The sequence below is a fragment of the Anguilla rostrata genome, chromosome 13 (genome assembly GCF_018555375.3).
Source record: "Anguilla rostrata isolate EN2019 chromosome 13, ASM1855537v3, whole genome shotgun sequence".
Classification (NCBI taxonomy): Eukaryota; Metazoa; Chordata; class Actinopteri; order Anguilliformes; family Anguillidae; genus Anguilla; species Anguilla rostrata.
The window spans coordinates 34545390-34571950 of record NC_057945.1 but is presented as its reverse complement, the minus strand read 5'-3'; the positions used below and the strand labels follow the sequence as shown (position 1 = coordinate 34571950).

General features: G+C 45.0%; 1 protein-coding gene across 2 annotated transcripts; it reads left to right on the top strand.

Moving 5' to 3' along the window:
* Positions 1-604: 604 nt before the first annotated feature.
* Positions 605-25516, top strand: pusl1 (pseudouridine synthase like 1). 2 transcript variants are annotated; one of them, XM_064305483.1, is made up of 8 exons: positions 617-1149; positions 1360-1417; positions 6705-6892; positions 15415-15564; positions 18172-18345; positions 23921-23975; positions 24703-24865; positions 25374-25516. In XM_064305483.1, exons 1-8 carry the CDS (start codon positions 1091-1093, stop codon positions 25391-25393), a joined length of 867 nt encoding a protein of 288 aa, XP_064161553.1. In that variant the 5' UTR covers positions 617-1090; the 3' UTR covers positions 25394-25516. The 2 variants fall into 2 exon arrangements, with proteins under 2 accessions (XP_064161554.1, XP_064161553.1); XM_064305484.1 differs by lacking the exon at positions 15415-15564 and having other exon boundaries at positions 605-1149.
* Positions 25517-26561: the final 1045 nt, after the last annotated feature.

The following is a 26561-nucleotide window of genomic DNA, read 5'->3' as shown; positions in this document are numbered from 1 at the left end:
TGTTTCTTCATGTCAGAAGTGACAAGAGTGCTGCAAGCGGTTAACCTTTCATACATGCACAAATCAATAATGGAATACAATTATGTTAAATTAAAGATTTATGATGAATAAGGACAGCATAGAAATGAAGTCATGCAAGCAATGACCTTTAAGGCCTCCGGGGAACCGTGGATAATCCACAATCCACCGTAATCGGGTCGGGAAATTGAGAGTAAGGAGTTTCTGACATTTTATTCCAGTCACACTGGATTGTAGAGTAGGGCTACATTTTCTCCTACATGGTGCTTTTGGTCAGGGATCCATTAGCATCTTGTAGAAAATAAGTATATCTACTGATGGAATATCATATAGAATAACATAATAAACCTACTAATGTATAACACTGTGTGTAATGTACCACGATTAATGTGCACACAAAAAAATAAAAAATTAATAAAAAATTAAAAAATAAATACTATTTTTTTTTACTGAGGCACGGATGTTTCATCGAGAGGATCCCTAACTCGTATGGAGGCAGGACTGCTCACTGTTCTGTCAATCCACGTGACATCATCAAGCGCACAACTGCCCTGACCAATGTAGGACCGTGAAAACGCTCTATTTTAGAGAGTTGCCCGCGTGTTTGATAAATTTGCCCGAAACTTAACGCAAGTAGTATTTTGTATTTGATCCAGTCCTCGAAAAAATAAGCGACATGTTCAATATCAACGTTCTCATATGGTTTGAATGTTACCCACTCGCCTGTTTTATAGATTTGTGATAAAACATTCTACAAGTTCTATACAGGCATGGGATTAGCTCCCACTTGCCCTTCTACGCGCTGTCGCGTTTGATATCGGTAACATTCATTTAAACCAGGCTTCTCTAACACAAGTCTTGTCTCATTCAGTCCCAATTATGGGTTTTTATAAACTGTTCAGATTTAAGATATAATTTATCACTTTCACGTCTAGGACAGGTAGCCCAGAGTATTTCGGCTTTATTAGCCAAGTGCTCATAACATGATTTCGGTCTTTGTGCTGGTCTGCCGATATATTGCATCTCACTGTGATAGTTACAAAGGCGATTTTACTATTTGAAAACGTGAAAAATGGAGAACTGCCGTGCTCGATACCTTATATTTTTTCAGTACCTCGGTACGAAGTACAGGTATGTCTAAAATCAGTTTCGTATACTTTTTTTTCAGCCATTTGCATTACACTGAAATTAAGGGTTATAATAGCTGGTAAATAATTTTACGACAGTAATTCGAATGCACGTCCTTGAATGTGCACGTGCCATCATGGATTTTTAAAGGAACTGTTCTGGTGATTAACCGTCCACGGCAGTATAGTTAACGGCTTCGTTTTACTTCCATAGTGGCGTGATGAAGACTCCTCCACACCAGTCTACGCTAGGGGTTGAAAACTATTTGGAGGTGAGTGGAGAAGACTTAAGGTGATCTGCAAATATATTTTTTATCTTTAGCTAGCAGCTTACAGTCCTACGTCTAAGCTGAACATTCACACTAATAATAATAATAATGTCGGGCCTTGGTTAGCACTTGGATGGCGGACCCTCTTGGAAAAACAAAGTTTCTACTGGAAGATGTTTTGGTGGGCCAGCTGGGGAAGGTCTTCTCTCTGGACTGAACATAAACCCCAGCCCTTGTGCGGTGATGGGGGTGCTGTGCTGTAGCAGATGCCGTCTCTCAGATGACACATTAAAAATGACTCAACATGGTCATTGAAGATCCCATGACACTTATTGCAAAAAAACATGAGGATCCCTGGTGCAAAATACAAACAAACTGGCTTTCTCTTCCTGGCCATAATCATCACAGTCATCTCCCAGTTTAATTGGTTCAGGGATTTCCTTTCCTTTGAGTGGGTATCCTGGGTAATGTTTCAGTTGAGGCAACCAAGTGTGCCCAAAAAAAGGTTTTCTGAGTAGCTCAGTCAAAAAAAGCTACTGGCCTTGGGTTTTAGCCCAGGCAATGGGATAAACTAACTATGACCTGGAGTCCTAGCAACATACAGCCTTTGGTTCCTTACCCAGAGCGACTTTTTAGTATTCCAATTGTATTTTTTTTGCATATTATCAATTTATTTGTTCAGCTGGATATCTTACTGAAACCGTTCGGCTGAAGTACCGTGCTTTAGGGTACAACAGCGGGGCCCCGTCTGAGAATCAAACCCGCAACCTTCATGTTACGAGCCAAGTTCCCTAAACGTTATATTGCACTTCCACCCAAGGATGCCATTGCCAACATTATGGCTCCCTCTGTTTTTCATGTGAATTTTCCAATAATTTCTTTGCAGGCATGGAAACAGTGAATGCATATGTATGATAAATTCTATTGCTAGGGTCAGGTGTCGGTCCATACGTCTGGAAATCATTTTAATCTCTTGAGTTTTGGCATTTTGCTTTTTTTTTTTTTTTTACAAGAAAAACCATTAAGTGCCTGTATTGGACGAATAAAAATAATTAAAATAAAGCCCAATACTGTACTAAAGGGCTATAAGATAAATTAAAGTGTCCTCATTTATCATAAGTTCTCAAGTTGATGTGTCAAAAAAATATGTGTTGTGTACAATTTTACATTTGGTTTTGATTTTAAAATTGTGGAAAGAACGCTTCCAAGTCAGACATTGTCTGTGGGGCTTAAAATGCGGGGAAGTATGTCAGCAAACCAATAGAATGGGACATTATTAATGTTTATATAAATATATTATTTTTTGCGAGTGTTTATATTCTGTGGTCAGCATCTCTGGGCCCAGCTCTGCACTGTTCTTCATACAGTAGACATGTAATATTAAAGATGGTCTGTGCTATGTTTTGACAGCTGTACACACACGTCAGCAAAGTGACTGAAAATATTGAAACGTACAGTCATGAAATGAGCTAATGATTTGCTCCACCATTCCTATTGTATTTGCTTGAAAATTGAATTGTTGGGAATGTTCTAGAATGAGGAGTGTTCTGTTTTTTTTGTGGTGTGGATTTGCTGTTTGATCCCCCTCATTCAAATGCATATGCATTTGCTCTTTTGTGTTTTGTCAAGGCTTTGAGCATATCGAGTTACTGGAATATGTCTGGAAGCGTATTGAGAAGGGTCCAGGATCTTTGTTGCCTTTGGAAGCAAACAAACCTTAAAGCTTGAGCCTGAGCCTCATAAGCTGACACAGAACAAAATAGCACATCTTTTAATAGTGCTTTGCAGTCACAGACAGAAATCACACACCAATTGCCATACAATGTTGTGTCATATAGCTAAATAACCCACATCACAAATAATGTATTATAAATGTATACATTAAAACAAAAGGAAAAAGAGTAAGCAGTGGGCTAAAGGGTACTTACAACAGCCATCAGGTCAAAAGTAATTATTGTAGCCAGCGGGTGCAGCATCAAGACCGGAAATGAATTAACTCTCCAGTACCGCATGTATGAAACCGCTACTTGACACTTATGTAATTGAGATGTAATTGTTTTTATCTTATATCTGTGTGTCAAGGTTAAGCACGTGCATCCACATACGTCTCTGTATGCTAACACTTGTAGCTTGACATTCCCACCTCCAGATCCCACTGGGGTCTTTCAAGGTAACAGGTTAATATCCCCCCCCCCCCCCCATGATGTTACTGTAAATGCTGAGAGTTGAACACTGCCGATGACTTACCCGGCAATCAGAAATCCGCAAAACGGCTCAGTTGCCCGTTTTAACTGCTCAGCTCGTCAGCTGGAGCATTTTACCCTGGCATTTCCTTGCCTGCCACGAGACGTTCTTCCTCTATCAAAGCCAGACCCACTTGTGTCACATGAAAGAGGCCTTCTCTCTCTCTCTCTCTCTCTCGGGACATTTGGCCACCAGTCACAGAGCTGGAGCCACAGCACGGAGCCGTTACTGTCCAGCGAGGCCTTTGTGTTTTACCCCCGCGCATGTAAGATTTGGGTTTAAATCCCCCGGTCGTCCTCGCAAAATAACGATGGCAAAATGAGTGTCGTGTCTTTTTCAGTCAGCTCTTTCTCACACTTGTCTGATGTTGGCTGTAGTTGTGATGTGGGCTTCACTGGTACAGCTCTTCCTGGTCCCACATGTCAGTTGTAGTTTTTTTTTCTTTTTTTTTTGTAGTCCAGTGGTTGTCCAAACAGCCACAAACAAACTGGGGTTGATACAGTAATATCTTCTAGTGCTTTGGTGACTTGTTAAAGATGTGTTTTTGACAGGATTATTTTGGAAACAGAGTTTTTCAGGGTTCTTTTAACATAGAGGAAAAGTATAAAGCCAGTTAAGGTTTGGTCCTGTTCCTGAGCTTTTTGCGTGAATCAGAGGTTGTAGCCTAACAATGCGTGCACCACTTTGAGGATTTACTAGCCTAAGGGTACTGAGCCCAGCAGCACTGCTGGTTTTCACTTATAACTGGAAGATTGATTGGTGTCACTGATTGACCACTCACCTCGTGCCCCAGGTGTAAATCAGGCTGATTGGACAGGAAGAATGGAAAGCAGAAATACTATTGGCCTCAGGGAAGGAGATCTGAGTGTCTCCATACTGGCCTATTCAAAAATAAAAGGATGCAGCCAGGACCCAGTTTAAAGATCAACCAAAGAACAAAACATTAAATTATCGGGCATAGATGGGAAAATACAAGCATAGACACTTTTAAAAATAGATATTTTTTCAGCTCAAAGCTATCTAAGCATGCCGCTTAGCCCTCACTGCTGTCACTGTCATGGTTAAACGTTCTGTTTGTAGATTTTGACTCTTAAACTCACTTCTGTTTCTTGAATTGTGAAGATTAGAGCAGAAAAAGCTGAACGCCACAAAGAAACCCTTCCAGTGTTCAGCACACACTCAGCTAAACGAAGGGATGCTTTAGTCATTTTCTTCCCCATTTTATCGTACTGTGATAAAATGGGAGTTATTCCTCAGCAAATGTCTTGGTTCCCATGGATGCTGGCCGGTTGCTGTGTAGAGACCTTACAACAATGTTGTTGGTTTTTCGAACGTTGTTTTGTATCGGCACCAATGGAAACAGAAAGTGAAAAGCCTATGGCATAACATAATTACCTGCTCTCATCTGGGGAATTCACAGAGATGATTAACTTTGTGGCTTTCCTTCCTGGACCAAGGCACTTCAATCTTTGTTTGTTAGTCATTACAAGTCATATTCAAACAGTCAGATAGTGTAGTAGCTAACTACTTATTGGTAAGTTGGCTTTGTCAACTGTTAAGTGCAACTGCTGACATAGCTGTTTTAGAGGGTAAATTATAACTGTTGCTTGTTAGCAGACTGTCATTCACATTTCTGTGACTATAGTATGTTAGTGCTTGCACGAATGTAGGAGGAAAACTTGTAATTGGCTGTAATGAAAATAATTTGTATGTGCAGAGCGATAATACATTTTATAGACTTGTAATGCAAGATTTTGCACACATTTATGTAGCAGCAACAATAGTTTTTCAATATCATCTATATCAGACCTAGAACAGCTGTAAAACGTGATTGTATATTGTAGTATGTTTCGTTTGTCAGCCCATAAAATGCTTTACATTAAAAGTAATCAAAGGAGCCTTTGAAATGTGACTTTCAGTCTCTCGGGGGATGTACGCTTGGAAAGTACAAGGGTGTCCTCACTGTACTTCTCATTCCGTATGAAACCTGAGGGTGTTAGCGTCTCGTGTTTGGACATGTTCTGCATGCTGAAGTGTTGTCTTCGAGGAATGGAATGCGCTTATGAAAGTCCACACCTCTTTGTGAATTGTGTCACTCTGAATGCATTAGATATTATCAGATTTAGTACGGGAGGTGTAGAATGTGATTTTTTCTTCTTTTTGGATCATTATATTATATGTGACTGTACGGGGTCTTTAACTTCCCGACAGTGTTGTGGGAATGAATGAACTGATTGTGAGGGTTTTGAAAGTGACTTTGAAAAGTGGGCTTAATTATTTGTTTTAAAGGACAGCTTAAAGAGAGGAACGGGGACACGAGACACGTCCTCATTTCTCTGTGGACGCTGAAGAAAATGACTAAATCCCTGTAGCCTTCCGTTACTCTAGGGTACATACAGCTTTGTAGTACAAAAGGCTGACAAGTATTTGTCACACTTATTTAATTATTTATTGCAAGGAATGAACGTTGGCTTCTCTGTTTGATTTCTGTAAGATCAGAACTGTGTGATTCTAATGCTGATGTAACAGTCACTGCTGGTAATTGAAAGCAGGAGTTCTAGAACACACTGACTTGGAATTTTGAAAACGTTCCAGAAAACTGACTCTTCAAAAGGTTAGCCTTGTGTTCCCCTGGGCAGGTTTGAGTGTGAGCTCGGGCAGCCAGAGAAACTGAGATTCTCACAGACAAGTTCTCACAGACTTCGCCGCATATTTCAGTTCCCACTGTCCTTTTGGAAAGTTTTCTTTCAGAGATGCGGTAATCTTTTATGAGTGTGGTTTAAGGACCTGGGCAAGTTTAAAACTTTTTTTGTTGTTGTTTGTTTCTTCAGCAAGCAAGCCCTCATTTTAATTGGGATTTATTCTCTTCCCCATTTGAGTACACAGAGCCAGGAATCTTAGCCCCCCAGAGCAGGAGTTTTGAATTAATTTAGGTTCTGTTCCGCTAGTGAAGCACTTTCATTGTTCAATTATTTTTAGTACAGGACTGTTCTTGGCCGTTTGTCCTGAATTTGACGACATCATTGTGTTTTGTTTTTAACAATAGAATGCGTTGCAGAAACTGCGGCCGCATAACGAGGTCTGCCTGTACATCTCGAGCAGGACTGATGCGGGGGTCCATGCCCTCTGCAATTCGGCACACGTGGACATCCAGCGGCGGTCTGGCAAACTTCCCTTCACCGCGAAGGTCCTGACCGAAGCGCTCAACTACCACCTGAAGCCCGAGCCTATCAGGTGAATGTACACTACATGGCAGGCCTGGGTCAAATACGTATTTGTTTTGGATTCAAATGCTTTTCTGTGCTCTATTGATCTTGCCTGGTGTAATTGAGCCTGTCAATATGACCAGAAGGCGGGGTTTTGACAGTATTTAATTGGTTCCAGTACACCAGACAAGATCAGTAAAGCGTAGAAAAATATTTGAATCCAAAACAAATACGTATTTGACCCAGGTCTGCTACATGACCAGAAGTGTGTGGACACCTGACATCCAACATCTCATCCAAAATTATGGGCATTAATATGGAGTTGGTCCACCTTTTGTTGCTATAACAACCTCCACTCTTCTGGGGAGGCTCTATATTAGATGTTGGAGCATTGCTACAGGGATTTGCTTCCATTCAGCCAGAAGAGCATTACTGAGATCAGGCACCGATTGGAAATTTAGGCCTGGCTCGCAGTTGGCTTTCCAATTAATCCCAAAGGCGTTGGATAAGGTTGAGGTCAGGGCTCTGTGCAGGCCAGTCAAATTCTTCCACACCGTTCTTCACAAAACCATTTCTATATGACCTCGCTGTATGCCCAAGGGCATTGTCATGCTGAAACAGGAACTGGCCTTCCCAAAACTGTTGGGGGAGAACAAAATAGTCTATAATGTAATCGTATGTTGTAGCATAAAGATTTGCCTTCATTGGAACTAAGGGGCCAAGCCCAAACCAGGAAAAACAGACCCAGATCAAGGGGTGTCATGTCATAGTATTGAGTTATTCACCTATTTGTTCTTTAAAAACTGTGGCCGTAGAATGAGATTTCTCTGTACATCTCGAGTAGGACAAAAAAAAGATCCTAAAATGAATTCTGATTATATGGGGAGAAGGGCAGAGGATCATAATGAGAGCTTGCTGTGGTAATATGCAGGATGAGTCTGCTTGATAGAAGGGGCTGCTGGGTAATTATGTAGTATAAGTCTGCCTGAGAGCAGTGTCTGCTGGGATACATGCACGCTGTAGGAGAGTGAGTGGGAGAAGCCAATGGGAGAGTCACGACAGACCTCTGCTGTGGTGCTGTGCTGGTACGCTTAACGTCACCAGGCAGATCTGTTGGAGCTACAGGTCAAAATCTCAGGCAAAATCTCTGTATAGCAGTGATCACTCTGCAGAAATTTGACACTATGTGATTTGGTGCTCAGTTTCACCCACCACCCAATGACCAATCACCAGCCTTCTGCTTCAGCCGGGGCTTAACACAGGGTTCTGTAAGGCATCGTGTGAACTGATATCAGAGAGGCGGCCATTTTGCCTGGAGACCACTGTAGATAGCCTACACAATGAATGTTGATGTTGACAGACTTGTCTTTTGAGGAAGGAAGGATCTGTGATTTCCTGAGTAATTTGTCAGCAGTCTGAAGAATATCAGACCTCCCCCCAAAGACCGTTTAGTTTCTGCAAGTCTAGGAATGACCTGTGTGTTTGGTCACACGATTATTTTCAGTTTTAGCAGCCTTGCCTCTCAACCGTCTCCAAATAGCGCTATTTTGTTTTGTTCTTACGCCACCTGAGTGTTCGTGTGAAAGAAGCTGAGGAGACTGGGAAACACTGTGAATTTTTTAAATCTCTCGGGAAGCATGACCTTGTAAGGTCATAGGCTGTAGGATTTGCCCCCTCCCCCCCATGGAGACTCTCTCAAGTTGGCATGGTGCAGGCGTTATGGTAAATTCATTCCCGAGGTCCAATTCGTGTGATGGGTAATGATGTGATAAATCATGCATTATTTTCTGGGAATTGAGACCAGAAGCTGTTTCCGTGTATTCCAAGTCTCCGATGGATTCCTTGGGATTTTTTAAAAGGCCCCGGTGATACTGTTACCTTCCTGCTGCATTTTTCTTCCTGCTTTCTTCCAGCACATCCATTTTCTCTCTCTCTCTCTCTCTCTCTCTCTCTCTGGAGGCCCAGAATAGCAGGTTTTTTTTTTTTTTTTTGTTCACAGAAACAGTAGGAAGCGAAGAGGGAGGATTTCTATTGCAGGCTTTCCCTAAAAATGGTAATTTCTTTTTTTTTATCGCACACTGAAACAGTGGACACCTCAATAAGAGTGACATTTGCTCATATCATCTGGCTCCTGCGTCGTATTGATCCAGACCCCTGCTTCTTGGCTTCTAATACTGGCTCAGCTGTCAAGCCCCGCTTTTGAAATCTGAGTTTCACCCAAAAAATCATTATTAACTGTAGTTCTGGCCAGCACTTTACAAGCTGGCACCTCAGAAGTCTCTTGTCGGAACATTTTGGGAATCGGCCACCATCTGGAATCCATTTTTTTGTGTAACCACAGAGCTTTTGTCTTACAGCAGAAGAGAGATGGATTTTGGTAAAGAACTTATGGGTTATGCAGCTTTGTCCCAGTAATCTTCTCCATATTTCACCTAATGGAGTAATGGGTTGTATTTTGGAATTGCTCCTATTTTTGCATCCACAGTGAGACAAAAAAAAAAAAAACAGTTGAACTTCACAATTAAGTTTTGATTGCTGTAAAAAAAAAAATAAAATAAATAAAGACCACAACTTGCTAAAGTGGCACCCAGTGGTCTAAAAACTCCCCGGTAATTCTGTGGCATTGGTTGCAGTTAGTTTGTCTATAGGGGGTTGCTAATAATGGTAATGAACCAGGAATTAATGCCCCTTTGTGGGTCTATTTTAGATCAGTGATGTTTGGCGTTCCTTCAGGTTGTTAGAGCTAAATAAGACACTAAAGGAACACCCGGGACTGACTTACCTTATTAATAGTTTACATTACGGGCATAAAATTTAATACGAAAATCTATTGAGTTGGTTGGAACAAACAAACACTTTGATTGGGTGCCATTTTCTCTTAGGTATACCCCTGGTTCCTTTTAATGCCTTCTGCAATGGCAGTTTATTATACTTATCTGTGGATCACGCATAGTAACCGTACATATTTCCGACCTGGCAGTCTTGATCGGGATTGTCTTTGTTCGGAGAGTGGAGTTGAAAAAGTGCAATGAACTTCCCTTTGTGGTCGACATAAACGTAGCTGTCCAGATCTGGGAATCTCTTTCGTGGAAAAATGCCAAAGCTCTCTCTTTTGTTGAATTTTCAGTCGTGCCAGTGACTGTTAGAGCAGCACATTTAAAACAAGCCAATGGGGTAAGAAAAAGTGGAATTATGAAGCCAGAACATTCAACACAGGCACCTTCAATGTTAACCCAATATTCAATTCCATGAGTTAAAGTCACAATGAGAAGTACATTCAAATATTTAGGCCAAGCTGTAATTCATGTATATTTTATATAAATGGACTCCAGCAACACTATGTACATTTTTTTTAAATCAAACCGCTGGGGCCAATTTTGGTGGGAGTCCACCATTAAAAACATGGGTCTTGAGTGTTTAGATTGATTTACCATTATTCATTCACTACTGGGAACATCAGACTAATTAAAAACTTTCTGTTTTCTAAGCTGTGTATTTTCACACGTTTGTTGAACAGGCACTGTCACTGTTGATTACGTCAGAGTACAGAAATAGGGGAACAGGATGTGTGTATCTTGGGGTACATCCATCCTCCCGCTGGAGAAATGGACGCTTGTGTCTGTCACACTCCCGCCCACGCGCAGCTGTGTACAGCACGGTCTCTCCTCTCCAGCTCCTGCAGCATCTCTTACATAAGCTTCTGCTGGAGCTCTGCGGGCCTAATTTTAGACCATTCACACCAAGGCTTTGAGTCTTTCTACCCTCCCACCTCCCTGCTCCCTCCCTCCCTCTCTCCCTTCCTCCCTCTCTCTTCCCCCTCTCTCTGAGATCAAAGCCATAGTCACCTTTTTTTTTTTTAGATAGCTCATTTTTGGAAGTGGTTGAGTCAGCAGGCTGACTCGGTAATGAGTGCAGGAGAGGGAGGGAGAGAGAGCGATTGAGAAAGAGAGAGAGTGTGTGAAAGAGGGAGAGAGATTGAGAAAGATAGGGAGAGATTGAGAAAGAGAGAGAGTGTGAAAGAGGGAGAGAATTGAGAAGGGAGAGTGATTGAGAGAGAGAGAGAGAGAGAGTGTGAAAGAGGGAGAGAAATTGAGAAAGAGAGTGTGTGTGAAAGAGAGAGAGAATTGAGAAAGAGAGAGAGAGTGAGTGAGAGAGAGAGAGTTGGAAAGAGTGGGGGAGAGAGCGATCCAGCCTGTTGGAGCATCAGTCAGGAGAAGCTCGGGTAATGCAAAGATCTGTGGACGGTCAGTGGCCTCCAGCAGGGCTTTACCTGGAGCTGGGATTGAGAGGATGGTGCGAAACAGAAACGCCCATATAACAAAAAAAAGGTGCAGAAGTGGAACACTGAAGCTACACTCCTACTGAGAGGCAACTGGTCACTGAAAACAACACTGAGGTCCTTTTTGATCCCTCTTTGTGTAAAAATGGTCAATCATTTCACCCACTTAAAATTGCCCATGAAATATTAGCCTTATGTAGCACTTTCATGTAACACTTATATTGCACTTATGTCCAGCACTTATATTGCACTAGTATCGTTATCTCGATGATGTAGCTCGTTGATATGCCTCCTAGTTTGACTTGCCACCATTTTCTGACCTTGCCTCTGCTTGCCGTGTGAACTGGACGTGATGTGTTCACAGCTATGAATAACTGTTGCATAATGAGTGTTGTGCCTCATCAGACCTGTGTTTTGTCGTTCTTCCAATGACCTTCGGTGTGCACTTCTTGTACGTCGCTTTGGGTGAAAGCATCTGCCAAATAAATGAAATGTGATATGAGCCTGTTCCCTACCATATGAAATGTGGAAGGGGAGGGGGGTGCATTGGGGAGGCCACGCCACTACCCCCCCACAGTTAGCATCTCTGTCCCACGTGTAAGGCCTATGAAAGATTTTGGCGGCTAAGCCAGGAAGGCCGCGGGCCCGGGGGCGGTGTGCCGCAGATTTGGGGGTGGGGGTGTGTGGGGGGGATGCAGTGGAGGTGATGGCGCCCCTTGTGGCAGGCGCAAGCCCTGCCGCGGCTCTCGGTGTCACCCAAGAGTGTGGGTCTCTGGGAAGGTGACCTACTTTAGACTCCTCTCCGGCACCGCCGCCGTCGCCGTGGGCCCCCCCCCCTTCGCTTCGGCAGCTTTAGTGCAGCGCGTCGCCGCGTCGCTACGCTCAGCGCCGCGTGTAACATCATTCTTTCTGACTGCAGATACACGGCCAGACAAACGCACATTCTGGAAGCGTTTTACCGCCAGTGTTATATTATGCACGCGTCCCGCTGTATTTGTCCTCCATTATTCATCCTTCATGAGGCCTGCTGCTCATCTGGGCCTTTGAAACCCCCCCAATTCCTTCACGTTAAGAAGCAGCTACTGCCTGACTTTGTTCTGCTGTTCCTGAAGTACCTGTGCAGCAGAAAGAAAAGATGCCCAATTCCTAATTTGTTGGTTAATTACAGGAACAGGTATAAACTATGCTGCTGGTGCAAGCGGAGATATAGTTGTATGGCGATATAAAACTCTTTCTTGGCCTGGACACCACCAGTTCTTCTTGCAAAAATTCAGCTTGAATGAACGTAGCTTCCAGTAAGTTAATACGGGGGAGGGGGGGCTGAACATTAGCAGCCACGGTGAAATGTGAAACCAGTGATTAGTGTCCCGACGTAGCAAACCAGCGTCAGAGGTGCTGTGTTGGATTCCATCCTTTTGCATCCTGAAATTTCTGAGGAAATTAATGCACTGCCTTAGGGGTTATGGCAACTTAATAGCATCATGTATGATACATATATTTATTGTAATATATATATATATATATATATATATTACACATTTGTTATAATACAACATTTTATGTATGCCATGTCTTTTAAAGAATTTGTACAGCCCCTGCAAGAGTGCTCAGTATGCCCACAGCAGTCAAATAATCTAATGGTATCCAAAATTTGGAATATGTACGCTATATTTAAAATACAGTTAGCAATATAGATCAGAATAAAAAAAGATGACTATAACCTAAATATCTTTCATACCCTCGAGCTAGACTGTTGATGAAAATAACCTTAGTATATTATGCTAGACTGAATTCTCCAATGCCCCGCACCCTGTGTTACTTCTGTGAACAGATGCTTTTTAGGTACATTGCAGCAAAGGGATTTTATGTGTAAGTTCACGCATGAGGTGCGCTGGTAGCTTTCCAAAGATAATTACCCATCGGCAGCGGAGCCTGAACATCACCAGGGGCTGCCTTGTTGTTTTTAGCACGCAGATGAAGGCAAGTTCGGCTCACGAAAGAGCTAGACATATATGTATACATGCCATTTGTCACAAATGCACACCTACTTTTCACCTCTGTACTGCTATTTTTGCTTCATGTAAAGAACACATTTAGTCCTTGTTTCTTGCGTACAGTTTTCGTTGGGGTAAAAACTGATATGAGGATCAGTGACATTGGAAGAATATTGGTTGTGCTGATCCAAAATGAATTTGTTCTCAGAAAACATATATGCCATCAAAAAGCTGATTCACGTATTAACTTTATCATTTTAACACCATTAAGCTGATATCTCTAATAAGCATTTTTTCCAGAATCAGAGATGAGCAGTAAGGCCTTTTTAGGCTCACACAACATGTATAGCACAGTGGGTAAGGAACTGCGCTTGTAACCGAAAGGTCGCAGGTTCGATTCCCGGGTAAGGACCCTGCCGTTGTACCCTTGAGCAAGGTACTTAACCTGCATTGCTTCAGTATAAATCCAGCTGTATAAATGGATACAATGTAAAATGCTATGTAAAAAGTTGTGTAAGTCGCTCTGGATAAGAGCGTCTGCTAAATGCCTGTAATGTAATGTAATGTAACATAAACATCAAGCAGGCACAACAAGTGTTTTTCTGTGTTCTCGTCTATACTTAGAGATTCATTTAATTGAAAGCAAAGTATGAACTGCCTCTATATAAAAATAAAAAGAATCCTGCTCTGCTCTCATACCGAAGGCCAGAAGTCTGAAAGCCGCCTCTCTGCCTCGTTTTTCCCTTCGCTGAAAGCAGCCGCAGACACTTGGAGTGCACGGCAGCTCGCCCGATGTTTTATTCAGAGTCCCGAGTTAGCGCTTTCATTACCGCGGCTGGTGAATCTTTTAGCGAGAACGAGAGCATTCCACGGGCGTTTCGTTTGATGCTCCCCCCACCCTCGGTGCGTTGGGGAGACGTACGGGGGACGGGGGCGGCTGCGGCGTCTAGCCTGGCTTGCGTCTCTGAGGGGGCCGGCCATATCTATCGAGACCCCGGGTCGCCAGTCGGGGCGATGGGAACTGTTCTGGCTCTGCTGTGCGAGGGACGTGTAGCCAAATGACATGGACCTGGGAGCGCTTAATTATCTGGAGAAGCTAAGAAGATCAGAAGTCAGTTTTCTGGCCTACGGCACATTTCTCTGGAAGGGAAGGGGAGTGGATAACAGAGAGGTGGAAATCCTGGTTCGGAAAGTAAAAGTCCTTCCCAGTATCTTGTTCCAGTCACCTGGATTTGCGAATTAGCACAATTCCTCAGCCAGGCAGTGGAAAGAACTAATTAGTGAGATTTAGCTGGCTGGCTGAGTTCATGGGTGGAAGAAGCACATGGCAGTACATTTACTTTTTGACCCCTGGACTTTCCACCGCTGATGGAAACGAAGGCTGCATGATTTGAGCTGAGGAGCGATGCTTTTTATAGCACGGGGGTGGGATCGACACCAGCGCTGTTATTTTGGAGCCAATTACAGAGTGCTTCAGCATGAATTAGCAATGACCCCCGGCCAATTATGCAGGCCCTCCTGGATGTCGGTTTCAAGGAACTGCAAGAATTAAACATTTACCAGGGAAGGGACACAGTGTACGAATGACAAGCATTCCTCTCGCTTTTAAAAGGCAGCCGCTGATGTTCGATTTAAATGAGTATGATCCAAGTTAAATATTACTATTACTATGATACAATTACCGCCATTGTCCGTTGAGACGCATATTAAAAAGGAAGCTGAATACAGATTGTAGCGTCTTTTGGAAACTAAGCTCTGACTTTGGACTTATTGTTGTGCTAATTGCATTAGCATTAGCTTAATTACCTACGTGCGGTGGTTCCCAGCCCAGTTCCTGGAGATCTGTCATCCTGTAGGTTTTCATTCCGACCCTAATTTGACACACCCGATTGTACTAATTGGCAGCTCAATGAGATCTCTAGTTGTTGAATGATATACGCTTCGCTACGGTTGGAGTGAGAACCTACAGGACGGTAGATCTCCGGGAACAGGTACGTATTTGTCTATTATGTTGCTTGTCATCACCAGCACTATATTGTTCCCTGCATGTCATGATATATTTTTATATTGTATTATTGTATATACAGGTTTCCCACCCAGAAAAGAGATGTTATCCTCAATGGGGCTTTTACCGTGGGTAGTTAAAGGATAATAGTATAAAAATGAGGCGTGCGTTTGATACGCGTTGGTATGATGTGATATCATGTGTTGTGCGTTTGTGGCCACGCCCTCACATCCCCGGTGACCGAACGCCGCCATCGTTGCTCCTCGTTCCAGCGTCGTCGGGGCCTGCCGCGTGGCTGACACCTTCCACGCCCGCTTCCGCGCCCGCGCCAGGACGTACACCTACCGCCTGCTGACGGGCGTCGCGCACCACGCCCAGCTCCCTGTGACGGAGAGGGGCCTGTGCTGGGCCTTACGAGACGCGTGAGTCCGGCCGCTCGCCCTGCCCCTCATACCTGAGACATACCTGAGACATACCTGAGACATACCTGAGACATACCTGAGACATGCCTGAGACATGCCTGAGACATACCTGAGACATGCCTGAGACATACCTGAGACATACCTGAGACAGGGAGACATGTCACACACCCAGTATTTTCATATGAATATGAATTCATTGTCACCCTCAATTACATTACATTACATTACATTGCATCACATTACAGGCATTTAGCAGATGCTCTTATCCAGAGCGACTTACATACATTGCATCCATTTATACAGCTGGGTATTTACTAAAGCAATGCAGGTTAACTACCTTGCCCAAGGGTACAACGGCAGTGTTCTTCCTGGGAATTGAACTTGTGACCTTTAGGCTACAAGACCAATTCCCATTATACCACACTGTCGCCACAATTGGAGACTAGGTCATCGGTGCCCAATCATATACCACAGAGGGTTGAGCGTATGCAGGATTTCCAACCAATCACTACCCCTGCTGATTTCACCAATTAACACACCTTCAACCAGATAGGAGGGAACTACTTGGTGAATTCAGCAGGTGAAGTGAATGGTGGGAGTGAATACCTACATGCTCCCCGGCCCTCCGTGGCACGTGGTGGTCTAGGGGTGCGTCTCCTCCAAAGCTGAAGTGAACCCTGGCCCCGTGCCTCAGGCTAGTGAGCCGAGTCCGCGCTAAGCTAGCCAGCCTCAGCGCCGCTGTGCATGCGCCGCGGGGCCACGCGCCGCGGAAAGCACGCAGAGCAACTTCGGCGGAGACGGTGAATAAACGCACGACGCGTGAGTAACGCACAGGCGGAAGCTGCGAGGAATGAGAGACGGAGGAATCGAGTCCGTTATCAGGCCTGGAGGGAGCGCTCGAATGCGCAGGAGCGCAGGAGCACCACGCAGCACTCGGCTCAAAACAGCCAAACTGCTCGATAATTGAGATAACATTATTTTTGCAGTGATTTGGTGAGAACGAAAGTTTATTAGGCTCGTCTCTGTGGGTGAAGCATGAATGCACCCCCCCCCCCCCCACTTCTCTCTCTTTGGAAAAAGTAGGGCAAGATAAGCTGCAGGCTTATACAACTACACCCCCAGTTCCCCTCCCACCCCCAAACATGCTACTCTTTCTCTCTCTGTTTCTCTCAGTTTCTCTCTCTCTCTCTCTCTCCCTCTCTCCTCCTCCTTCACTCTCTCTCTCTCCCTGTCCTTCGTCCTCTCTCCTTCTCCCTCTCTCTCTCTTTCTCTATCCTTCTCTCTCTCTTTCCTTCTCTCTTTCTCTCTCTCCCTCTTTCCCCCCCTCTCTCTCCTCTCTCTCTCTCTTTTTCCTTCTTTCTCCCTCCCTCTCTCCCTCTCTTATCTCCCTCTTTGGCACTGATGGTAAGCATTCATGTTTCTGCTAAGTAAAGCAGAGCCCACTCTCTGCACTCAGGCTCTTTGATCAGCTGCTCGCTTGTTTATGTTGCGCGTTGGTCGTGTGGGTCGTGAGCGGTCAAGCGGGCCGCTAGCTGTTCTTGCCGCCGCGGAGAGAGAGTAAGCGTTCATCTCATTTAAATTCAATTCAATTCCAAAATTATTTACGCGAAGCGCTTTGAGATCCCGTATAAATGCGATTCTGTATTCATTATTTCCATTTTTTTAAATACAATACATCTACATTTTCACCACAAAGCAAGCTGGCTGCAGCTCTTCCTGGTCCTGAATAGATGTGGCCTAGAGCTCCAGCCTTTGATTCTACGTGTAGAATCTTGGTCATCCATCAGCAACCGGTCTTTAGCCACCGATCTAAGAGCAGGAAGTTGTATTGTAACATTAATTATACAATTTATATAAATCATGTATTTTACCAATGACATTTTTATCAGTGTAATTACTCAACAATATTTTCCCAAATGAATAGTCCGGAGGCCTCTAGATTGATTTGTATACAGCTTTGTATAATTTGCTTGGGGTAATTCACTTTAGATGGAAAGTAACATTTAGAAATAAACTGCTTGCCCTACTTGTCACTTCATTTGCCCCATTTCAATATTTCATGCGTTATTCGCCTCCCTTGAAAGGTCAGACATGTCAGTCATATATCATGGACTGAAAGGACATAGTAGGTATTTGGCCTGAAGCAAAATTGTAATTAACCTGTATTTGTGTCAGGTATGGTATTATTTTTCACCTTCCATATGGCACTCATCTATATTTGTTATGTCAATTTCTCTGTATGAAATAAAATTAATATAAACACATTATAATAATATAATAAAAACAATGGTAAATATCATCACAGGTTCAATTCCCAGGTAGGACACTGCCGTTGTACCTGAGCAAATTACTTAACCTGCATTGCTTCAGTATATATCCAGCTGTATGAATGGATGCAGTGTAAATGCTGTGTAAAAGTTGTGTAAGCTGCTCTGGATAAGAGCGTCTGCTAAATGCCTGTAATGTAATGTAATGTAATGCCATGTTCTTTGAAAAACCTGAAGTTCAGAGATAAGTGTTCTCTGTAATTTTCTGTATGTTGTCTATGCAGTGAGTGTGCGGTCATTGTGGGGTTTGGTGTTTACCGTCCGTCGGTCTCTCTGGCAGGGAGCTGAACGTCAGGGCCATGCAGGAGGCCACGTCTTCTCTCCTGGGGACCCACGACTTCAGCACCTTCCAAGCGCTCAACTCCGAGACCCCCTTCAAGAGCCCGGTCAAGACCCTGGTGCAGGCCCGGCTCGAACCCGGGCCCGAATCCTTCACCCAGCGCCATTTCAACAGGTAACGTGCCCTCCACTGCGGGCCTGGTATTTACTGTGGGAGGTGTATTAACACCGAGCTGGATTCAGGCGCGGGTCAATCTTATTATTACCTGAAGCCATTGGTTCATCGCTGGCTTATCCCCTAGATGGATATCTGTGAACATCCCGATTGAAATATGGGATTAGGAGGTTGTGCAGGTCACCTGACTGCACGTCGCTTGGCGTTTGTTTTCAGAGGTTGGAGGGTGAAGTGCGCTTAGTCACAGAAGATTAAATTTGTGGAATTTGTGTAGTTTTATCTGATAGTGACCTCATATCGCATTAATCTGGTTTCATTCGGTAGCTGCCGTATCGCTCTCTCCCGCTCACCAGATCACCGTGCCCCCCCCCCCCCCCCCGCTTAACTGAGTGGCAGTGAGTGTGCGAACGATGTCTGTCTGTCTGACTGATCCTCTCGGGCTGAGATCTTTTTTAGGATTTTATGCTCGTTGGCCGCGGACAACGGGCCAGTGCCAGATTCCCGCTTTCATGCCTATGAATTATTAAAATGAACACATGCGGTAGAATATGGGCAGAGGGGACAGGGTGGCGGGGGCGATTGGGGGGGCGGGGTGGGGGTCAGGCCACATGGTTAAGTGGGGGTTTCCATGGTCACGTAAAGAAGAAGGGCTTGCTGTGAACACGGCTCTCGTTCTGCGGACGTGACTGCGACTGTGGCAGAACGCCAGCGATGGAGCAGGAAGGAGGAAGCTTAATGTATGCGGTCCGGTTGCCACGTGCTCCCCAGCTGAGCGGTGTTGCTAGGCAACGGCTCACTGGTCGAAGATGGAGTCCTGCGCTCTTCTCCGCAGCCCATCAGTTACAGGGGCCGAACACTGTCTCCTGTCCCCTTTGCGCCACGTGAGCTAATTGCCATAGAGTCCCTTGGGCTATACCCATGCAGAGCAGTATCAGTGTATATACACTGCTATCATGGAGCCAGCATGTGCACAGCTCCAGTCCTGATGGGGGACAGTTCAGCTGATTTTATAGCCATCTTTAATGTGCAAAAGCAGGGGTGTGTGCTTTTTTTCTGTCTGCTAAGATCATACTAATGTGGGGCTGGCTATCCGCAGACACTCCTGTTAGACAGGAACAGCTGGTACAGGCAGGGCAAGAGACCAGAAGCAATAACAATGCAGCAGGAAGTCGTGTGCTGAGGTAGCAGTTGCCTGTGCCCATTCACAGTTATTTCATGATCAGGCACTGAATATAGTGACATCACAGCAAGGAGCTCCTGACAGAACTTCATCTTTGCTTTAATTCATTCAGCCAGAAGCTTGAAGGTGAACAGGTGAAGCACATCTGTGGCCTAACCGACCGTGTGTGTTCATCCGTGTGTGTGGTAGCTGAATTACATGCAGTGATATCACCCTGCGGTAATATCAGACCGCGGATCAGCAGAGGAGGATGGGGAATTAACGCCTCACTGCTCCGCGAGAGGGCCACAGATCTCACCTCACCACAGGGCTGTGTGCTGCGCGAGGGGGCCACAGATCTCACCTCACCACAGGGCTGTGTGCTGCAGAGGGCACAGATCTCACCACACAGACTGTGGCTGGAGGGCCACAGAGCTCACCTCACCACAGGGCTGTGTGCTGCGCGAGAGGGCCACAGATCTCACCTCACCACAGGGCTGTGTGCTGCGCGAGGGGGCCACAGATCTCACCTCACCACAGGGCTGTGTGCTGCGCGAGAGGGCCACAGATCTCAGGGCTGTTTGCTGCGCGAGGGGGCCACACCACGTGTTAATGTTTCATACCTTCTGCTATTATAAGCAATTGCTAAAAAATGTGCTGCTGGTGCATTATTAGTTTCTCAAAGATTTATGAAACTTATGTTCTGATCTTGAGCAGAGTGTGCTATTTTCAGAGTGGTTCTAGTGCATGTCTATTCCTGAGCAAAGTGTGCCGTGTTAAGTGGTTCTAGTGCATGTCTATTCCTGAGCAAAGGGTGCCATGTTAAGTGGTTCTAGTGCATGTCTATTCCTGAGCAAAGTGTGCCGTGTTAAGTGGTTCTAGTGCATGTCTATTCCTGAGCGAAGTGTGCCGTGTTAAGTGGTTCTAGCGCATGTCTATTCCTGAGCAAAGTGTGCCGTGTTAAGTGGTTCTAGCGCATGTCTATTCCTGAGCGTGGTGTGCTGTGTTCAGTTATTCTAGTGCAAGTCTATTCCTGAGCAAAGTGTGCCGTGTTAAGTGGTTCTGGTGCATGTGTTTTTCCCCAGTCAGGGGGTGCAGGAAGAGCGGCATATGGCTCATTAACAGTGAACAGCTCATGTTTCCACTCGTAGTGCATTAATCGCAATTTGTCACAAATACAGAATAAAAAATGGCGGCGATTCCTGCAGCCAAACGTGTATGTGCAGACGTGCCCGTGTCCTGCCGATAACCCTCCATTAATTTAATATGGTGAGGTCATCCCGTCTGCCCAGGGACCTTTTGTGTGTTCAATAAAGCTGCTGTTAATGACCAGGCACTGAATAGCCCCGCCAGGCCGTTCGTCAATAGCCTCCATTTCCTCCTGAAATGTGACGTTCAGAATTGAGTGCAGAGGTAGTCTGTGAGCTCGTACGGCTCCCCAGGGAGGCGTAACCAGGAAGAGAGCATTACCGCCATCTTCCAAAGTGCTCGTCCAAAACCGTAGGTTTCTACATTTTTTTATCTTAATGTGGAAAAGTCTGTCATGCGATACTTTCAGGGATTGGCTCAATCTGGATCAGAGTAGCCTGCACTGATTCTTAATCCTAAACTTAAATCCAGAGTTTTTTCATAAATGTATTAAACAGGAATTTCCCATTCCCACCCCCCCCACTCCCTCACCAGCCACCAGAATGCAACAGTAAGTAGCCGGTATTTTGTCGGAGAATTCCGGTTGTGTGGACGGCATTCCGAAGAGCGGGATGCCTGTCGGGAACGTGACGGAGCAGGCCGAACCGAGCGCGAGCCGATCGTCCGACTCCGGGCCGATCCCCGAACGGAGCGGGAACGCCTCTGGGGCGCAGCGGGACCGCCTCTGGGGCGCAGCGGGACCGCCCCCGGTAATGGGAGTTAAGTGAGGATTAAAGGCGGAGCTTGGACCGCTTCCACGCCTCCCGAAGGTTCAGGCCTTTGGGCTCCTGGGAGAGAGGGGCGGGTCGGGGGGAGGCAGTTTGGTGCCACCGGCTTTCCCGAAGGCTCCAGCGCGGTTATTACTGCATGGGGGAGCATTAATGCGGAACAACTTAAAGATGAGGTCATCACGCAAAAGGCTGCCTTTGATCTCTCGTCATCCTGGCTTTAGCCGTGATGTTCACCGTCTGGTTTAGTGTTTTAATAAAGCGCAAACTGCACATTTTCGGTTGAGCTCAGATTGAGGATTGTGGATGGCACGTCCGGCTAAAGCACTCGTTCTGATGCCATGTGACCCCGCGCGGTCCAGACTCAAAGGGTGACTGTGAGTCCTGTGGTTTCGGCTGGCTGTATGTTCCCTGCCTCACTGCGCAAGAGCGACTCCTACCTGCAGCAGTTGTGCAGCTCACGCGCTGGACTGCTGAATGTAGTGTTGCAGCTGACTCTGTTTTTTATGCATGCTTATCTGCATGCTTTTTATGAATGCTTATCTGCATGTTGTTTATGAATGCTTATCTGCAGGTTTTGTGCATGCTTATCTGTATGTTTTTATGCATGCTTATCTGCATGCTTGTCTGCATGTTTTTACACATGCTTATCTGCATGCTTTTTACGCATGCTTATCTGCATGCAGAATTTATCTTGAACTAAAATTTTGAGTAACATCTGCTGATTGTGGAGGTGCACATCATTCCTCCATATTGATTCTTGAACATATAAATAAAATATGCAGGGGTTTCACTGATTCATTTATAGCTGGGATGTCAGCTCTATTTCTCATTAGTGGGGATTGTTATGGAGAGCACTAATTTTGGAGGGGGAATAAATTGTAAAAAAAATAAATAATTAATTTCTTTTAGAGACCTTTCTCTGTTTTTGACACGAATACGCACACGCACACACAACACCCACACAAAGAGTCACTCAGGAATATAAATGGAATCACCTTACCTGTTAAATCATGTTCATGTTTTTTTTATGGAAAGTGTGCATTTTTGGCACCAGTGTGCATTTTCTAATAGCTGTAAAATGCCAGTGGCCTGTTCTGGAACTTCTGAACAGCGACAGTGAGGCCACAGCGAAAGCTGGTGTCTCCGTTTAAATCCCTGTGTGATAAGTCACGATAAATACGTCTGTCACGGCCTGGGTCAGAAGATTTCTCAGGGGGGGTGGGGGTTAAAGCACCTGACAGGAGATGTGTTGGGGGCGGGGGGATGGGGGGGGGTTGGGGGGTGTTAAAGAACCTGACAGGAGAAGTGCTGGGGAAGGGGGGGCGTGTTGAAGCACCTGACAGGAGATGTGCTGGAGCAAAGTTTCAGTCCACCACCTGGAATGTGCCTGCAGCTGCTTACAGCCATGAACACAGAAAATGCAGGAACTGTCAGTATAAGGAGCACCAGCGGTTTCAAGGCTACACAGCTATAGCATCTGTGTGGCTGCGTGAAGCCAGGCTGAACCCAACCTGTGAGCCCTGAGTCCAGTCACACCCAGCTGCTTCAGTTCCTATAGGAGGCTTCTTCATTACATTACATTACAGGCATTCAGCAGACGCTCTTATACAGAGCAACTTACTCAACTTTTACATAGCTTTTACATTGCATCCATTTATACAGCTGGATATATACTGAAGCAATGCAGGTTAACATTACATTACAGGCATTTAGCAGGCTTATCCAGAGCGATTTACATAGCATTTTACATTGCATCCATTTATACAGCTGGATACATACTGAAGCAATGCAGGTTAAGTACCTTGCTCAAGGGTACTACGGCGGTGTCCAACCTGGGAATCGAACCTGTGACCTTTGGATTACGAGATTAGCTCCTTACCCATTATACTGCACTGCATTAATGGGCTTGAACCAGCAAAGCAGTACAGAGTAAATACTGTCCTTCTGAACATGCGCTCTCTCTGCAATTAGTGCCTCTGAACAACATGTCCCAAGCGCTTCAGCCATAACCTAAACAGTTATTTAGGGAATGCAAACAACAAACTGTTTGGTTGATGGGCCTCTAGTACTACACCCTCCCCCCCCTACTGTTATAGAAGAATCACAGGATTACATCCTGCCATGAGAATTCTTAATTCTCTGAAATGGTTATGCGAGCAAATTTACTGCTATTTTTATTTTATTTTATTTTTTTGGGCTTTTCAGCTTTGTTGGACAGAACAGTGTAGAGCGACAGGGGGAAGAGAGAGGGAGAGACGTGCGACAGAGGGTCGTGCGGTCGGACTCGAACCGCCGACGTCGCGGTTCGCAATGAGCATGTGGACAGTGCTCCACAGGCTACGCCACGAGACGCGCCACTAGTATTTGTTACGCCATTTGGACTATTTTAAGAGGGAAGAACATGTTCATGCACAGTCAGAACCATAAAATTGTAGAACTGAAGAAATAAAAAATTCAATCAATCCCAGTTCATTTCAGCAGGGTTTTGTAATTTCAGGAATCTGCAGTTTTGGGAACTCACTTTCAAAAGCCCGTCTTTTCTGTACAAACAGGTAAGTTACCATTTTTACCTACCTGTTTTTGTCCTGTATGTAAAATTGTTAATAGTGTTCTTTAAATGAAGTGTTGGCATTTGAGTGCTCTCTAGTGGTTACTAAAATCAACTACAGTTTAATCCTTCCATGGAATACTGTCCAGGTGACAGCGCAATTTAGTGCAGTCTCTGTGATTGCATCCGTGTGTCTATTGGATAAGACTCTGAGCTCTTTGGTGGCAGTGTGGTGTACTGGTTAATGCACTGGGCTTGCTGGTTTGATTCCCGGGTGGGGCACTTCCAGTGTAGCATACTCTTGAGCACAGTGCTGAGCCTGAATTACTACAGTAAATATCCAGCTGTATAAATTCATATGTAACATATAAATATAAGCCAAAGTGCTAAGCCAAAATAAATGGGCTCCTCCACAGAAGGGGAGGGTGGGGTTTCCTTGCAGAACATTTCATGCTTTAAGGTCAGGGCTGCCCAACCCTGTTCTTGCCGTCCAGTAGGTTTTCACTCCAGCCCTATCAAAGCCACACCTCGTTCAACAGCTAGAGATCTCGTTGAGCTGCTAAGTAGATTAGTAGAATCAGGGTGTGCCAAATTAGGGTTGAAATGAAAACCGACTGGACGGTAGATCTCCAGGCACAGGGCCGGGCTGCTCTGCTTTAGGGCGTTTGCTGTGTCGTGGGCCTGGCGCTGTTTTCCTTACGTCTTGGCTTGGCGCTGCTCCCCCCCTGCAGGTCCGGAGGATGACGGGGGCTCTGGTGGCCGTGGGCCAGGGCAGGCTGTCCGTCCCGCAGCTGCAGGAGCTGCTGGAGGTGCGGGACTCCCTGGCCTACCCCCAGAACATGTGTGCCCCGCCCACCGGCCTCTTCCTCACCGGGGTGGAGTATGAAGAGTCAGGTACGCCCTGCAGCGGCGGCCATTTTAGATACTTCACCTGCACCCAGCCCTTCAGATACTTCACCTGCACCCAACCCTGCAATAAAAGAGTAACACTTACAGAAATTAAACAAGGATTTGAAAAACAATTCCAGTTAAAAAAATTTAAAAAAAAACTAAAAAAATATTTAATTGGATGCACGTCACACCTACTTCATGGCAGTTACACAGCAGATTTTAAAAAAAATAAAAAATTAATTAAAAAAAGATAAATGAGAGAAACGCCCATTTAAGGTGTCTGAATCCATGCTACAGTATTTAACAGTAAATGAATGACAGGTGCAGCTTTGAAGTGTGCCTGCTACACTCTGTTGGCCTCAGGGTTAGCCTGTTCTGGCGGCTGAACTACACAGCTGCAGTTAATTAATTAACATTGTGTAGCATTCAGAAGTACAACTGATGAGTCATTCTTTGATTTAAACAAGCATGCTTTTGATAACCTCTGAGTCCTGTTTCTGCCTTTTTACAGATCTGATGCCGGACTCCTGAGCCTGCAAAATAGACACAACTTGATTGCAAGACAACCAGTTACTTACCTTCTATGAAGTTTGCACTAAAATGACATGTATTCATGTTTTTTATGAGAGTTGCAATAAAGTTGTGCTTTTTGTACTTGTGTTGTATGTAAATATGGACCTATTATCGCTTGACTCTTGAAGCCATTTTAGAATCGGCTCGAACTAAAATAGGAAAGTGCCTCACGGCACTGGGTAGAACAGCTAGAGAGCTCGTTGAGCTGCTAATTAGTAGAATCAGGTGTGCCAAATTAGGGTTGAATTGAAAACCTACAGGACAGTAGATCTCCAGGGACTTACTCCACCAAATAAAGTTGAGAAAACAAGGCTAATGTAAATATGGAGTCTGTTGGTTTCCACCAGTGTAGCCGAGCAATTCGCGGGAGTGAGGCCGTGGTCGAACCGTGGCGCTTAGGTTTATAGCTCCTGACGCTGGTCCTTTAGGACGCTGTGTACCGCTCCTGCGTTTAGGAGCTAAACGAGCTGTGTCAGGCAGCATGCCAAATGTCCCATTAAATGTCCCGGATCTCGAGGGTAGGCCCGTGGTTCCTGGCCCCCTCTCTTCAGTGTGACAGTCTTCCATTAGCCAGCCCAGTCACGCTCCTGCCAAATGTGAAGGGGGGTGGGGTGAGGTTTTATTTTAATTAAATTTAAGGAAAGGTGAGCGCTGCAGGAGTACGTGATGGGACACGTCCCGTCTTTCCGGATGTGGATCCAGATCATCGCGCTCGTTTTTTTTTTTTTTCTTTTCTCAGGCTCAGCACGGACCACTGAAAACACTGCATACAAATCTTAAAGCGACAGAGGACCTGTATCACGATGCAGGATTACTGAGCTGGATAAAAAAAAGCCTGGAACGGATCTTTCTACTTCAATCCGTGTTCCACATTTGAGGGGGTTCCAGGCTTTACTTCCAGGGCAGTTATTCAGGTTACTCAGTAATCCTGCTTTGTTAAACAGGCACAGGGGGCATCTGAAGGTTGTCACCCAATGATTATTACTCTAAGGGAGCATGGGCATTTTAATTAATACTTTATACAGTCCTGTGATACAGTCCTGTCCCATGGTATGGCATAATCTAATGGAAGTGGATTGTGCTTTTTTTACGTATTAAATTATTGTGGGCAGAACACAGTAAAACC

Excerpts from the sequence above, each read along its gene's own strand:
- pusl1 (XM_064305483.1), top strand. The coding sequence starts at position 1,091 with ATGGAGAACTGCCGTGCTCGATACCTTATATTTTTTCAGTACCTCGGT. Across the intron at positions 23,976-24,702 it reads CGTCTTTTCTGTACAAACAG|GTCCGGAGGATGACGGGGGC; the intron begins GTAAGTTACCAT and ends CCCCCCCTGCAG. Across the intron at positions 24,866-25,373 it reads GGTGGAGTATGAAGAGTCAG|ATCTGATGCCGGACTCCTGA; the intron begins GTACGCCCTGCA and ends GCCTTTTTACAG.